Raw genomic sequence first — 17,190 nt, forward strand, 5'->3', positions numbered from 1 at the left:
GGGAAGAATGGACTGTGGCATGTCCACCCCCCCTCCCCCCCGGGGAGTGATTTCTTGGTTTTTGTCTGCCTTTCTGGCGAGTACATGTGCCCTATAGCGAAAACCTCTCAAAATAATATATTTCTAAAAAGAAAACTGGTGTGTTGAAATAACAGTAACATGAAGTTATAATAATATAAGAACTGTGAAAGTCCCAAGCCTTGTGCTGGCAGCTCCTATCTTTTTTTTTTTTTAAAAGAATTGTTTAAATTCTTTATGAATGAATGAATGAATGAATGAATAATTTGACCAGAAAGGGACAAAGTGAGAGAAAGAGGAAAAGTGAGAAAGCAAGCCAGCCACCTGACTTGAGCTCCATACCACTTTTTAGTTTTTAATATTCTTTTTTTTTTTTTTTTTAAAGAGGTTTTGCCTTAGGGCAAGTAGATTCCTGGTGGGGTTAGGGTGAGGGAAAATTAGAAATTACCACCCAGGGAAGATAGCCACACCACAGTCCCTTCTCCTCCATTCTCTTCCTGGGATGTTGGACATGCACGCACACGCACGTTGTGTGAGTTTAAGCCACCAGTTCTGGGACTCGAACTGTGGTCGACTACATGGGAGTCCAGGAACCTAGTATTATGCTAACTGCTGGTCCCTCTTTTTTTTTTTTTTTTTTTAAAGAGGTTTTGCCTTAGGGCAAGTAGATTCCTGGTGGGGTTAGGGTGAGGGAAAATTAGAAATTACCACCCAGGGAAGATAGCCACACCACAGTCCCTTCTCCATTCTCCTCTCAAGATCTTGGGCACATGCGCACTCATGCGCCTAGTGTGATTTTCAAGCCCCCAGGTCTGAGACTCAAACTGCAGTTGGCCACTTGAGAGTCCAGTGATGTAACTGCTACACCGTCTGGTGGCTTCTTGATCAGCCTTTGAGAACTATGATGGCTATTTTTCAAATACATAGAATTGTAGAAATCTAATAATCTACCTTTTATTTTTAAAAAAAGTAATAAAAGGAGCTAGCCTAACCTATCAGTAAGTTGAATGGATGAGGTAAAAATTTTGAGACTATTGCAAATAAAATACATTATTTCTTAATTATAATTTTAATAACATGCTCGAAAAGCAATCATAATATCAAGTAAATGATAATCATTTTAAAGATGAGAAAATGAGTTTAGTCAAAAATAGGTCTCCATGGGCAGGCAGGCAGCATGGCAGTTAAGGGTGCTGGACTTCCACATGGCCAGTTGTGATTCGAGTTCCGAACCTGGCGGCTTGCTTTCTCACTTTCTCTTTCTCTCTCTCTGTCCCTCTCTAGTCAAATTGAGAATACATAAATATAGTTAAATAATTCTTTTTTTTTTTTTTAAGGAAAAAAAAGATCTTCCAATTGGCTAGAATTTACTACTGTTTTGACTCTTGGATTTTTGAATCTAGTCCAAACAGACCTTTGGTCTGAGCCTTATTTTTGTAATTTAGAACTGTTAGAATAGGAAGGGATTACAGTACCTGTCTTAGAAAATTTCTGCATTAGGGAGCCAGCAGTTAGCGTAATGGCTATGTCGCTGGACTCCCACATAGTCGACCGTGTTTCGCATCCTGGACCCAGTGGCTTAAAACTCACGCTGGGCGTGTGTGCGTGCGTGCCCAGGATCTTGAGAGGAGTCTGGAGGAGAAGGGATTGCGGCGTGACCATCCCCCCTGGGGGGTGATTTCTCGCTTTCTGTCTCTATGTCTCTAGCGAGCGCACGCGCCCTATAGTGAAAATCTCTCCAAAAAAAAAAGAGAAAAGGAAAGAAAATTTCTGCATTAGAAAATCCCAGGTAGTAGGATCAACAGATGGTACAATGTTTGTGTCGCTAGACTCCCACATGACCAACTGCGGTTCAAGTCCTGACGTAGGGGCTTGAGGCATGAAACACTCTGGGAATGCATGTGCATGCCCAAAATCCCAATAGGAAAAATGGAGGAGAAAGGATTGTAGCGTGGCCACCCCTCCCCCCCCGCCCCCCCAGAGAGAGATAGTGATTTCTTGCTTTGTCTCTGTCTTTCGGGCAAGCACATACACCCTATAACAAAAATCTCTCCAAAAGAAAAAAAAAGAAGAAAAAATCCCAAGTGATAAGTGTGTCATAGAAGTGGAATATGGGGACCGACAGTCGGCATAATGGCTATGTTGGACTCCCATGTAGTCAACCGTAGTTTGAGTCCTGGACCCGGTAGCTTAAACTCATGCTGGGGATATGTGCCTGCATGCCCAAGATCCCGAGAGGAGAATGAAGGAGAAGGGACAGTGGCGAGGCCATCCCTCCTTGGGGGGTGATTTCTCGCTTTCTGTCTCTGGGTCGCCCTGTAGCAAAAACCTGTCCAAAAAATAAATAGAAGTGATACATAGACTTCTCTGTCCTCTTACACTTAAGGATTCTCAATCATTTCATGATTGTGATTGCTACTATTTTTTTTTAATTTGCTACAGAGTGCATGTATTTGCCCAGTGTGTGTGTGAGGTGGGGGGTGAGAAGCAACCCTTAGGAGGGATGACCATGCTGCAGAACCTTCTCCTTCACTTTCCTCTCAGGATTTTGGGTACACTCACACTCACATATGCTCAGCATGCCCCACGCGTGGTTGCGGGACTCAAAACATCTAGTTGGCCATGTGAGTTCCAGCTGCCTTAACCACTGTGCCACCTGACTGGCCCTGATGGTGATTATTTTTAATCAGATGCTGTAACTGATGCTGCTCACTGAGGGAAGCAAGAGTTTAACCACCATCCCAAGGTTCCATCTTATTTGTGTGCTGAAGGGTACAATATTCAAGCATACTTACAAATCTTCATAAGACCTTCCTATTAGAACAGCCTACTAAATGGACCTTGGCTTTATTTATCTGCCTTTTATTCTTAAGAATTCCCTAAAATAGTCAGCACAGCAGCTGTTTTCATAAGGAATACTCGTGGTTAAGAGAATCTGATTACATGTAGCTGATTGTGCCATTGAATCTTGGCCCCAGCGACTAAAAAAACATGCCAGGTGTGTGTGCATGCCTGCCCAAAATTTTGACAGGGTGGAGAAGGGATTGCAGCATGACCTTGTCCCTTGGGGGAGTGGGGACTTCCCTTTCCTCCTCCTCTTCTGTCTCTCTTTGTCTTACCAAGTGCTGGCCAAAAAAAGTAATATTGATTTGGTGCATTCATTCATGTGACTCTATGCCAACTGAGTGGTGGGTGGCTGACCCCAAAAAGAACTTTTGGCCAGTGAAAGAAACAGTAACAAATAAGCATCAGTGCTTCTCTTGAGTGCTGCTTTCTGGCTCTTCGCTGATTTTTATGATGGCTTTGTTTCTTGTACTAGGTTTTCCTAAGACTAGGCAGCTATGTTTTGTCACTCTGAAAGGTTTTCTTTTGTTGTTTTAATTGCCAGAGATTATGTGAGCTCACCAGAGTAAGAAGAAAGCTCCTTCTGATGGGTTTTGGTCATGCCGCAATCCTCCATTTTTTCATTCTGTTAGGATTTGGGGCATGCACATGTTCCTAACATGTTTTTCAAGCCACCAGAGCCAGATTTTCAACCCCAGTAGGCCATGTGAGATCCAGCTTCCTTAACCTCTAGCTCTGGAGCTGGTACATGAAGGCTTTTAAAAAATATTGGCAATTCCCATATTTTAGCAAAACAACGAATTGCTTCTAGCCATCTCAGTTTTTTATAGCTCCCTTTTCTTTGTGGTGGGGCAAGGGAGTGGGGAGAACAGAGAAAAATATGGTGGTCTCTTAAGTGAAGAGGAGGGGGCTATATGGAAGTTAATGCCGGACAGACAGATTAGGATTTTTATATTCTTGCTTACTCAACTTTTATAGTTTAGTTGTCTACTTTTTGTGGTTTTTTTTTTATTTTTTTTAAGAATTATTTAACTTTATTTATTTATTTATTTAAATTTGAACAGAGAGACAGAGTGGGGGGGGGTAAAGTGTGAAAACAAGCCATGAGGTCCGGGACTCGAACCATGGTTAGCCATGGGGGAGTCCAGCACCCTTAACTACCATGCCATCTGCCAGCCCGTTGTGTTTTTATTTTTGTCCCTACTAATTTTTTTTTTTTGGAGAGGATTTTTGCTATAGGGCACGCGTGCTCACCCAAAAGACAGAGAGAGAGTCTGAAAGCGAGAAATCACCCCCTGGGGGATGGCCATGCTGCAATCCCTTCTCCTTCATGCACCTCTTGGGATCCTGGGCATGCACACACACATGCCCGGCGTGAATTTTAAGCCACCGGGTCCAGTACGCAAACCGCGGTTGACCACATGGGAGTCCAGTGACATAGCCATTACGCTAACTGCTGGTCCTTATCCCTACTACTAATTCTCATGCCAGTTCTTAATGTTCAGCGAAGGGTTCTTTCTTTTCTTTTTTTTTTTTTTGGAGAGGATTTTTGCTATAGGGCACGCGTGCTCACCCAAAAGACAGAGAGAGAGTCTGAAAGCGAGAAATCACCCCCTGGGGGAATGGTCACACCACAGTCCCTTCTCCTCCATTCTTCTCTTGGGATCTTGGGCACGCACGCACACGTGCCCAGCGGGAGTTTAAGCCACCAGGTCCAGGACTCGGACTGCGGGTGACTACATGGGAGTCCAGCAACGTAGCATTACGCCACCTGCTGGTACCCCCAGTGAAGGGTTCTTAATATTCAGTGAAGGGTAGTGACTGATTTCTGAGATTTTATGTAGCTCTTTTGGTTTAAAGAGATTTCTACCTACACTCTAATTATGGTGACAGTAAGTCCTGCCCTCCCTGGAAATATTCTCTTGTTGTCCCTATGTAAATTATTATTGACACATCCTTTTGTTCTCAGAATTGTCACAGTTTGGATGGTATTATATAAGTGACTTTTTTTGTGGCTGTATGCTTTTTTTTTTAGAGAGATTTTTGCAATAGGACATAGGTGTTCGCTGGAGAGACAGAGTGTGTGAAATCACCGCTCCTCAAGGGGGCATGACCACACCACAGTTTCTACTGCTCAATTCTCCGGATTTTGGGGCACACAGGACCATGCACCCAGTGTGAGTTTTAAGCCACTGGGTCCAGGACTTGACCTGCAGTCAACTATGTGGGAGTCCAGTGATGCAGTGATGTAACCGTTACACCATCTGCTGGTCTCTTGTCAGTATACTTTTTTTTTGAGAGAGAGGTTTTTGCTACAGGGCGCGTTTACTCACCAGGGAGACAGAGAGACAGAAAATGAGAAATCACCCCCAGGCGGGATGGGCACGCACACACATGCGCCTGGCGTGACTTTAAGCCACCAGGTCCAGAACTTGAACCGCGGTTGACTATATGGGAATTTAGCAACATAGCCATTACGCTAACTGCTGGTCCCTTGTCAGTACACTTTTGTTCAAAGAATAGGCATTGATCTGCATTATTTCTTCAACTTACTCAGATACTATTTTCATAGATTTCCCTGCAGCCTGTATTAATAGCATTTTATTTATCACTTTAGAAGTATTTTTGAAAAATTTTTGCCAGGGACCAACAGGTACATGGTAGTTAAAATGCTGGAGTCCCACATGGTCCATCAAGATTCAGGTGCCAGACCCTGGCAGCTTGAAAATCACACCAGGAATGTGTGCATGTATGCCCCAAATCCTGAGAGGAAAGAGAACAAGAAGGAATTGCAGCATGGCCATCCCACCTGGGGGGGTGATTTACCACCTTCCCTCTCTGTCTCTCTCCAGCAAGTGTATGTGCCCTATGGGGAGCAGTTGCCAGAGGCCACATGCACTTGCCCAAGAGAGAAAAAAGTAAACGAGAGAGCGCATCTCCTACCCCCCAGGATCCTATCACAATCCCTTTTCTTCCATTTCTTCATCCTTTTGGGAGTTAAGGCTCGCATATGCATGCACCAGCATGTTTTTCAAGCCACCAGGTCTTGGACTCAAACCATATCACACAGTAGGCCACATGGGATCCAACTGCCTTAACCACCACACTACTAGCTGGCCCTAGAAATTATCTTAAATCAAATAATGCAGGTTGAGTATCCCTTATTCAAAACGCTCGGGATCAGAGGACTTGGATATTTTAGAATTTTGGAATATTATCATATACTTAATGTGGTATCTTAGGGTCATCTACATGGGGTCCAGCTCCCTTAACTACTTGGCTATGGGGCTAGCCTGTTCTTGTTTTGTTTGTTTGGGGTTTGGGGCGAAGGTTTTGCCACAGGTCAGTTGTGCTTCCTTGAGAATCAGAGAAATCACCTCCCAGTGGGGATGGCCACATCACAGTTTCTTTGCCTTCCTTCTCCTCCTGGGATCTTGGGTGCACATGCACCCAGCATGAGTTTCAAACCCCAGGGCCGGGACTCAAACTGCAGTCAGCCATGTGAAAGTCCAGCCACGTACTGTTATGCCATCTGCTGACCCTCTGGTTATTAATAATATAGTTAAATACGAGTTTTGGGGGGGTTTTTTGCCCCGAAATAGAGATTTTTTTTGCTGTAGGACACATGCACTTGCTGGAAAGACAGACAAAAACCAAGAAATTATTCCTCCCTGTAGGGGATAGTCATGCCACAATACTTTCTCCTCCATTTCTGCCCCCAGGATTTTGAGTATGAACTCACACATGCCTGGCATGAGTTTCAAGCCACCAGGTCCAGTACTCGAACCATGGTTGACCATGTGGGAGTCCAGCGCCTTAACCACTGCTCCACCTGCTGGCCCCCAGGCTTTTGTTAATGCTTTTGCGAAGGCTAACATGATTCTCTTTTCAATATGTAATAGCCTATTCTCTGTAAAACTTATACAGCAATGTGTTACATGCATCTTTTTCCCTCTCTTGCATTGACTTGGGAACTGGGAGCCATTTTAATCCCAAACTCATTTTCTTTTTTTTCTTTTTTTTTGAGAGGTTTTCACTACAGGGTGCATGCGCTCGCCAGACAGAGAGAGACATAGACAGAAAGCAAGAAATCACCCCCCAGGGGGGATGGTCACGCCGCAATCCCTTCTCCTCCATTCTCCTCTCAGGATCTTGGGCACGCACGCACACACGCCCGGAGTGAGTTTTAAGCCACCGGGTCCGGGATGCGAACCGCGGTCAACTACATGAGAGTCCAGCGACATAGCCATTAGGCCAACTGCTGGTTCCCTCAAACTCATTTTCTTTAGTGCTGGGATCTTGTATATTATCATTTTCTACCCTCCATTTCATCAATGATTATTTCTTTTCTTTTCCTGACATTCCTTTCCATTCAGTAAGGTCACGTGGGAAACCAGTTCCTTTTTTTTTTTTTTTTGGAGAGGTTTTCGCTATAGGGCGCGTGCGCTCGCCAGACAGAGAGAGACATAGAGACAGAAAGCGAGAAATCACCCCCCAGGGGGGATGGTCACGCCGCAATCCCTTCTCCTCCATTCTCCTCTCGGAATCTTGGGCACGCACGCACACACACCCGGCGTGAGTTTTAAGCCACCGGGTCCGAGACGCGAACCGCGGTCGACTACATGGGAGTCCAGCGACATAGCCATTACGCTAACTACTGGTTCCCGGAAACCAGTTCCTTTACCACCACTTCACATGTGTCCACTCTCCCATCAGTATTTAAATCCCTCCATTCTTTTTCTAGAGAAGGCTAAAGTCTTTTGCAGAGAGATTGGAAGTTGTCTCAGAGCTTCTGAGAACTGGGGATCCATCTGTTAAGTTTGGGGACCTCACCGTCTGCTTTTAATTAATCCTGAACTCACCCTCATGTATACACACCCTCTTCCTTTTCCCTAGTACTTGATGCCTCCTCAGTTCTGGGGTTCTATGAGTGAGTTCTCTTCTCAGCAGTATCTTCCCAGTGAGAGTGCTTGTCAGTCACTTAGGTTATAGCTACCTCAGCTCTGCTTAATCATTTACTACACATCGTTCTCTGTGTCTTCCCCAAAACTGTTGACCTCTTTAAGTCTAAATATACTCAGAAATAATACTTTATCTCACTATAAATGGTAAGTTGTGCCACTTGTTGAAAATAGAAAGTACCTGTTAAAAAATAAAGATATTGGGGCCCGCAGGTGGTGTGGTGGTTGAGGTGCTAGACACTCATATGGCCAACTACAGTTCAAGTCCTGGACCTGGCAGCCTGAAAATCACAACAGATAAATAGATAAATAAATAAACGTTTTTTTAGAAAGTAATGAGAGGCCGGCAAGTGGTGTGGCGGTTAAGGCACTGGACTCTCACCTGGCTGACCATGGTTAAGTCCTGGACCTGATGACTTGGTTTCTCACTTTCCCTCTCGCCCTCTTCTTTCTCTGGTCAAATTGAATAATAGTAATAATAATAAAATTAAATAAGTAATTATTGTAAAAAAAAAATAATGAAAAAAAGATAATTAAGCATGTACAAAATTGTAGCGAGTATTAAAGACTACCATCTAACATTCTTGGGGATGGACAGTATTTGAGCAGTAAAATGTGAGGTGGTTTAATATGGGAAGGTTGCCAGGTTAAGTACAGAGACCTCCTAGAGTATACCTAGTGCATTGTGTGCCCACAATTAGGACTGGCTGAAGTCTAGGGTGGATCATGGCATTGGGACCTAGGTGCTTCCTCCTTTTTCTTCTTGCTCGTGGAAGAAATAAATAAATTTTAAAGCAAAACACATCCTTCATGTAATCAAGAGGATTAAAAGAGAATTGGAAAATATGCAACTTGTGCTCTGTAATTGAATATTTAAAGTCATAATTGGCTTCACTGTCTAGAATTTCCATTTGGGTTATGTACTTCTGAAGCCTGTTGTACTCTCTGTACTAAGTAATTAATAGCTAATCTTTGATATGATGCACAGCAAATTTATTGATAAATAGCAATCTTATCTTTAGGAACCTACTGCAGGTAGGTTCAAATCAGTTTGTCAACCTCGATTAATTTTGTGGAAAAAGAGAGGAGCAGGTACCTTTGGCAGGGTCTGCCACTCTGTGATCCTCCCCTGGCTTTCCAGCAAGCCAGGATCATGAGCATGTTCTTTTGTTTTCAGGTCAACTCAGGATCCAAACCTAGGGCCTTCCCATGTGGCTCTAGTATCACAAAGTAAGCACCCTACTGCCTGGACACGTACAGCTGAGCCTGTAGGTGTTTTTCTTGACTTCATAAGGGAAACCAGAATGACCACTCCTTTGGCTTTATAGAGCTATTCAAGGGTATTTAACTGTTGGAGGACTTACATCTTAATATAAAAGTTACAGTAATCAAAATAGCATGGTACTGGCATAAAGTTAGACATGTAGGCCAATGGGTTAGAATTAAGAGTCTAAAAAGAAACCCTCATGACTATGATCAGTTAGGTTTTGACAAAGATATCAGGATAAGTTTAGTGATTAAAGAATAGCCTTTCCAGCCAGCAGGTGGCATAGTGGTTAAGGCTCTGGACTCCCTCATGGCTGACTGTGGTTTGAGTCCCAGACCTGGCAGCTTGGCACTCAAGCTGGGTGTGAATACATGTGTGCCCAAAATCCCATGAGAATGGAGAAGAGATTGTAGTGCGGCCATTCCCCTGGGGAGTGATTTCTCACTTTATCTCCAGAGAGCACGTGCACCCTATAGCAAAAATCCCTGACCAAAGGAAAAAAAAAGTCTTTTCAGGCCAACAGGTTATATGATGGAGAAAGTGCTAGGTTCCTACACAGCCTATCGTGGTTCAAGTCCTAGACATGGCAGGCTTCTTCCTTAATGTCCCTCTCTCTGTTTCTCTTTGATCAAATTTTAAAAATAATAATAAATAAAAATAAATAATTATTTTTAAAATAGTCTTTTCAACAATTTTTACTGCAACAACTTGAGGATCACATGGAAAGGAATGAAAATTTAGTTGTTCGTCATTCCATACAATAAGCATTAACTCAAAATGAACCTTAGATCTAATAAATGTAATAACTAAAAGTGTGAAACTTTTTTATTGAGAGATTTTTGCTATAGGGCATATGAATTTGCCAGAGAGACAGAAAGCAAGAAATCACCCCCCTCAAGGGAAATGGCCTCACATACCTGCTGGGAGTTTTAAGTCATCAGGTCTAAGACTTGAACTGCAGTCGACTCTCTGAGAGTCCAGTGAGGTAACCATTGTGCCATCAGCTGGCCCCTAAAACTGTGAAACTCTTAAGAGTGAGTCCACATGATCTTAGCTTTGACAGAATGCTCTTAGATATGACACAAAAATCCCCAGAAAATAGAAATTATACTTCTTCAAAATTAGAAACTTATGCCTCAAAGGATACCATCAAGAAAGTGAAGGGATAACCCAAGAATGGGAGAAAATATTTGTGAATCATGTCTGATAAGAAACTTATACATCTAGAATGTATAAAGAACTCTTAAAACTCAGTACTAAGGAAATAACCTTATAAAGGATCTGAACAGGCATGGCTCTAAAAAGGTGTACACACCAGTAATCATGAAATGATGCTTAACATTGTTAGCCATTAGGGAATTAGAAATCAGACATATAGTGAGGTTCTCATTTTACCCATTAAATGGCTATAATCAAAAAGTATTGGCTAGCATGTAGAAAAATTAGAACCCTTATACATTTCTATTAGGAACATAAAGTACAGTGCTTAGAAAAAGTCTCGTGGTTCCTCAGAAAGTTAAATATAGGAGTTGCCATATGACCCAAAATTTCCTCTTCTAGGTGTATACCCAAGAGAGAGATGGCCACACAAAATCTTGTACATAAATGATCAGTAATGTTCAGCATTTTTCATAATAGCCGAAAGGTGAAGCAATCTAGATGTCCGGTGGCTGATGAATAGATGAAATGTATGACTACACAATGAAATATTATTCAGCAATAAAAGAATGAAGTATTGATATATGCTACAGCACAGATGGACCTATAAAATGTTAAACAAGCCAAACATAAAAGTCCATGTATTACTTGACAATTCTACGAAATGTCCAGAATTGGGGCTATACAATCACACAGTAGTGAAATTCAATACTGTAAGGCAAGCCCAAATGGTAGGGTTCACAGTTCAAGTCTGGAGACTTCTCTGAGTACACTGGACAGACATGTTTCTTGGGTTGACTGAAGACTGGTGGTAGATCAACTCCCTGTTGGGAGTGATTTTCTCTGGCTCGCTGTCTTTCTCATGGAAGAAATTTTTTTTTTTTTTTTTTGGGGGGTTTTCGCTATAGGGGGCGTCGCCTGACAGGCAGAGACATAGAGACAGAAAGCGAGAAATCACCCCCCAGGGGGGATGGTCACACCGCAATCCCTTCTCCTCCATTCTCCTCTCGGGATCTTGGGCACGCACGCACACGCGCCCGGCGTGAGATTTAAGCCACCGTGTCCGAGACGCGAACCGCGGTCGACTACGTGGGAGTCCAGTGACATAGCCATTACGCTAACTGCTGGTTCCCATAAATTTTTTCAAAAAAGGAAAAGAAACAACATTTTTGGGGCCGGCAGGTGGTATGGTGGTGAAAGGTGCTGGACTCCCACATGGCTGACCGCAGTTCAAGACCCTGACATGGAGGCTTGCTTTCTTGCTCTCTCTCTCTCTCTCTCTCTCTCTCTCTCTCTATTCCCTTCTGACCAGATTGAAAATAAATAAATAAATAAAGTTGTATACAAAAAAGGAAAAGAAACAACATTTTTGGGGCCGGCAGGTGGTATGGTGGTGAAAGGTGCTGGACTCCCACATGGCTGACCGCAGTTCAAGACCCTGACATGGAGGCTTGCTTTCTTGCTCTCTCTCTCTCTCTCTCTCTCTCTCTCTCTCTATTCCCTTCTGACCAGATTGAAAATAAATAAATAAATAAAGTTGTATAAAATAATTATTTAAAAAAAAAATTTCATGTCCAGAAAGACAAACCCATGGAGGCAGATTAGTATTTGTTTAGGGCTAAGAAAGAATCAGGTGGAGATGGAGGATGATTGCTATCTCTATAAAGCTGTTAATAAAGACTTGCTAGGGCCAGCAGGTGGTGTGGAGGTTAGGGCAACTGGATCCACATGGTCGACTGCATGGTATGAGTCCTGTATCTGGTGGCTTGAAAAACAAGCTGGATGCTTGTGCAGGGTATCGTGGTGGCACCATCCTCCCTTGGTTGAGAAGGAGTTTTCACTTTTACTCTGTGTCTTAATGTCTCTCTCTCTGGTGAACACTATAGCAAAACTAAAAAAAAAGGTAAAATAATTTTTTTTTAAATCAGTAGTGGTGGTGCCGACAGGTGGCATGGTGATTGGGGGCCCTGGACTCTCAGATGGCTGGCTGCGGTTTGAGTCCCGGACCTGGCGGCTTGCTTTCTGACTTTCCCTCCCCCTCTCTCTTTCTTACTCTGTCTCTCTCTGCTCAAGTTAAAATAAATAAATAAAGTTAAAAATAATTACTAAAAAAAAAAAAAGGTGATATTATAAACCAGACATATACCTTAAATTTCTATTAGGAAAACATACATATCCTGGATAAATACTGAAGTCTGTATTCCTATTTTGCTGATGTGAAAAGAAAGTGACCGAATTACCCACTCTTTTCAGAAAGGAGAAGATGAATATGCCAACGTTGATGCCATTGTTGTATCAGTGGGTGTTGATGAAGAAATTGTTTATGCCAAATCAACTGCCTTACAGGTGAGAGGTTTATAGCAAGTTTTAGCCCTTGCCATCATTCAGTCATTAACTGCACTATTCAGTATGGCAGCCATGTTAAAATTTTGATTCTTTAGTTTTACCAGCTATGTTTCTAATAATCCGTAGTGGCTACCATATGGGACAAAGCAGATAGAGAATATTTCCATCATCATGTATGGTACAGTTGGGTTTATCACTGAGCTAAAATATTAGGAAAAGATAAATGTATAAACAAATACCAGTTTAACTGCTTGTAACAGAAAATCACAAATAATTGTTGGTCATACAGATTTTTTTTCTTTCATATAGTCTACCGGGACCCAGGCTATTACCAGGCCTTTGCTGAATATTTTCCCTCATGCTCATGGTATAATATGGCTATCAGAATTCTAGCCATTCCATCTGCATTCCAAGCAAAAATATAAAAAAGAGATGAAGAAAATGGGAGACTGCATTCCCTTTTTAAGATTTGCTTGAAGACTCACATATTATTTCTCTTTACAACATACTGACACAGATTTACTATAATAGCCATACTTCGCTGTGAGAAAGGATGGAAAATGATCCCCAGAAAAAAGTCTTTTTTCCAAAGAAGAGAGATGAATATTTGTAGGCAGCCAGCAATTTTTGAGGTAGAATGCACCCTTCCCAAGGATATTACTCTATCCCTTGTTTTATGTAGTTTTGTTCCACTGAACAATGATATAGTTACTATAAACAAATTGTCCAAACAATTGATTTTTTTTAACTGTGGAATAGTTCATACATGTAAAAGTAGGTGATATATTGAATCCCCATGTACCTGTTGTGCAGTTCTGATAAATTTCAACTCCTGTCTAACCTTATTTCATTTATGCCAATTTTACTTTTCATTGAGGAAATGGGATAGTCAGGAGATAGTCCAGTCACTTCAGAGTTATAGCCTAGAAAATTATATTGTCCTAAAAAAAATGTATTTTTTTCGAGTCCATTAGTTTGTTTGTTTGTTTTTTAAATCTGTAAATAGTATCGGCACTTGTCTTTTCCCATAGACATGGCTCTTTGGTTATGAACTAACTGATACTATCATGGTCTTCTGTGATGATAAAATCATCTTCATGGCCAGCAAGAAAAAAGTGGAGTTCTTGAAACAGATAGCCAACACCAAGGGCAATGAGAATGCTAATGGAGCCCCTGCCATCACACTGCTAATACGAGAAAAGGTAAGGCCTCTTAGGGGAGGTCTAGTAAATGTCTAAAAGGATGAAAATAAATGCCTTGTGGGTATTTTATTGTTGGAAAAGTCATGGCACATTTTTATAGAGAAACAGAAAAAAATACATCGTGGACTTTCCCAGCAACTCAGTATTTTAAAGAATGTGAATGGGAAAGTTGTAGTTAGCTCTGGTTGTAATTACAAATTTCTGTCATACCTTTATAGTTAGGAAGAAGAGTTAGCAATACTTGTGTCAGTTCTGCAGCAAAACAAATACATTATGAAATTCTAGTGAACATTTTTTTCTTCCATTCTCAAGGACACTGTCAATTTTTCATTTGAGTACCTAATAACCTTAAATATCCTTAAGGAAGCTTAGACATCTTATTCCCAGTTTTTATCTTTTTTTTTTTTTTTTTTTTTTGTGCTGCTGCTGCATAAGAATTTTTTCTCTGAATATTGTTCACCTATGTGTTTGAATTTCTTAGCTGTTGCCGAAGAAAAAGAATAGTCTTGCTGTGACATTTTCACTTAAGTGGATATCCAAAGAAATTTTGTGTTAACTTTCTGTATGTTATAGTCTGCCCTGAAGAGGTAGGTTAGCATGGGGACCAGCAGGTGGCGTTGTGGTTAAGGTGCTGGACACTCCCACATGGCCGACCACAGTTCGAGGCCTGGACCTGGCAGTTTCCTTTCTCCCTTGCCTCTGTTCAAATTAAAATAAATGAATGAATAAATAAAATTAAATAAATAACAATTAAAACAAAAAAAGAAGTAGGTTGGCATGATGGTAGGATTTGTTCTTTACAGAGTTTAGAATATTCCTCTCTATTACTAGTAGGACTTAGATGTCTAGAATTAAAACTAATTAACAGACCCTTGTTTTCCCTGTGGCACTGATAGAATGAAAGTAATAAAAGCAGCTTTGACAAAATGATTGAAGCCATTAAAGAAAGCAAGAATGGCAAGAAGATTGGAGTGTTCAGTAAAGACAAATTCCCTGGAGAGTTCATGAAGAGCTGGAATGACTGCCTCAATAAAGAAGGCTTTGACAAAGTAAGAATACTAATAAAAAGTAGCAAATTGAAGGTTGAAAAAACAAAAGTTCGACAGGTTTATGTAACACATAGTGTAGGACATTTGTTTTGGAAAGCTAGTGTATGCATTCACATTTCCATTTTTCATCTTTGGCTGAGCAGTATGCCAGTTTCACTTTCCATTCAGGAAATGGGGTATTCAGGAGCTAATCCAATCAGTCACTTGAGAGATAGAACTTAGAGTATTTTCTTGTCCAAAAATAAAATGTGCTTTCTTCTTTCCTGCCTGTTTTCCTTTTTTGACTATCCTAGAGAAGGGAATTTACATTTTAAGTGGCATATGAGCGTAATGCATCCCGGAAAACACCTGGTGACCTAATAAGAGCTATTTCAAGTAGTAGTCAGTTCAAGAAGAGAATATTTTAACATTCTGTAAACTATTGATAAATATCCAGATGTCATCACTAATAGTTGATACTGGAAAAAATGCATTTCTTTGTTTAGCAATTCTGTATTTGCATGTTAGAAACTCTTCTCACTTTAATGGCAGATAGATATCAGTGCAGTTGTGGCATATACCATCGCTGTAAAGGAGGATGGGGAGCTCAACCTAATGAAGAAAGCAGCCAGCATCACCTCTGAAGTCTTCAACAAATTCTTCAAGGAAAGAGTCATGGAAATAGTTGATGCAGATGAGGTAAGTAGAGAGGGCTGTCTTTATTGTTTTAATAAAGTAATAAGTCACTACCACATACATATTTTGGTGTGTGTTCAACTTCCTTTGAAATAATGACTTTGTGAGGCCTGGTGGTGGTGCAGTGGTAATGCAACTGGACTCAGGAAAGGTGCTGGGATTGAGTCCTGGGAAATACCTGAGCATGCTTGATGAGCAGTGTGCCTGTGATCCAGCCAGCTAAGACTAGGTGTGGGTCAGGGCTTTAAAACCCTGGTTGGGGGTTGGAGGTGTTTCTCTGGCTCTCTCTCTTGGAAATAAAAAAAAATAAAAATAAAAAAACCTTTAAAAAGAAAGGAAAAATAAAGATTTTCATAAGTTCATGGTAATTGGGCCATCTGTCTTTTGAAGTAACTGTAAATTTGCACTGTCAGTTCTTGAAGTTACCCATTATTTTACTTTAGAATAGTTATGAATTCCACATAATGTTCTCTAAATTTGTTTTGTGTGTGTACCAATTTATTATCTGGTGTGTATATCAGCTTGTAAGACTTTTCTATCATCCTGAATGATCTGAGGACAGTTGTTGCCTTCGAGTAGTAATGTCCAAACAACCAGCACCCCTTTTCATCACATTAGTGTTATTTCTGGGTACTCTTACAGAAAGTTAGACACAGCAAACTGGCTGAGTCTGTGGAAAAGGCCATTGAAGAGAAGAAATACCTTGCTGGGGCAGACCCTTCTACTGTGGAAATGTGTTACCCTCCTATCATTCAGAGTGGTGGCAACTATAATCTCAAATTCAGTGTGGTGAGGTAAGTGTGAAAACTTTATAAAACCAGAGCATTTTACTTTTAACCTGCTTTTTCCTCAGCTTATTCCAAAATTCAAAAAAGAGATAAAATAACCAGTAATCTGCACTTATCTTTCTTTATCTTGTCTTATACAGGTTTCTATTTTATTTCACAGTTACTCAGTTTCTTACTTTAGCATTTGATTATAAGCATTTCTCAAATTATGAAAAATGCACTAAAAAAAACCTTTCATTAAAACATTATCATATGTACCAAAATGCAATTCCTCTCTGATTTTAAAAAATATGCTAAGAATGCCATTTGTCCTGGTGAGTCTAAAGAGACTAATAGGGACCAGTAGGTGACGTGGTGGTTAAGGCACTGGATTCCCACGTGGCTAACTGTGGTATGAGTCCCAGACCAGGTGGGTTGAACCTCAGGCCCGGTATGTTTGTGTGCATACCCAAGATCCTGAGAGGAGAGTGGAGGAGAAGTGATTGCAGCTTGGCCTTTTTCCCAGGGAATGATTTCTCACTTTCTGTCCCATCTTTCTCTGTCCAACAAGTGCATATGCCCTATAGCAAAAATTTCTCCCCCAAAAAAGACTGATTATAACTCATAATTTAGAGAAGACTAGTTGATAAGTGATGACATACAACTGTACTGTTAGACTGTAAGGGCTAAAACTCTGTATATTGTTTCCATATTTTTTGTGTACAGTACTTATTACTGAAATTTTTATTACAAAAGTTTTAGTCACTCATTTTTGCTCCAGAGCTTTTGAAAATTGTTCATTTTATTTGTTAAAATCCCAACATTTAGGTCCTTACTTAGCCACGACTTTGAGATATAGCAGGGAAAATTGACAATAACAGATACTGTGTACCAAGGACTTTG

The 17,190-nt window shown here is 41.0% G+C and overlaps 1 protein-coding gene across 1 annotated transcript in view; it reads left to right on the forward strand.

The window, feature by feature from the left end:
* The window catches only part of SUPT16H (SPT16 homolog, facilitates chromatin remodeling subunit), a 46,584-nt gene that overhangs the window by 3,384 nt on the left and 26,010 nt on the right, over positions 1-17,190 (forward strand). The window contains exons 2-6 of the mRNA XM_006161421.3: positions 12,502-12,594; positions 13,626-13,796; positions 14,693-14,845; positions 15,377-15,523; positions 16,163-16,314. Of these exons, the coding sequence (XP_006161483.1) occupies positions 12,502-12,594; positions 13,626-13,796; positions 14,693-14,845; positions 15,377-15,523; positions 16,163-16,314 (716 nt within the window). The remainder of the gene's footprint in view (positions 1-12,501; positions 12,595-13,625; positions 13,797-14,692; positions 14,846-15,376; positions 15,524-16,162; positions 16,315-17,190) is intronic.

Source organism: Tupaia chinensis, unplaced genomic scaffold (genome assembly GCF_000334495.1).
Source record: "Tupaia chinensis unplaced genomic scaffold, TupChi_1.0 Scaffold138584_1, whole genome shotgun sequence".
NCBI classification, from domain to species: Eukaryota; Metazoa; Chordata; class Mammalia; order Scandentia; family Tupaiidae; genus Tupaia; species Tupaia belangeri.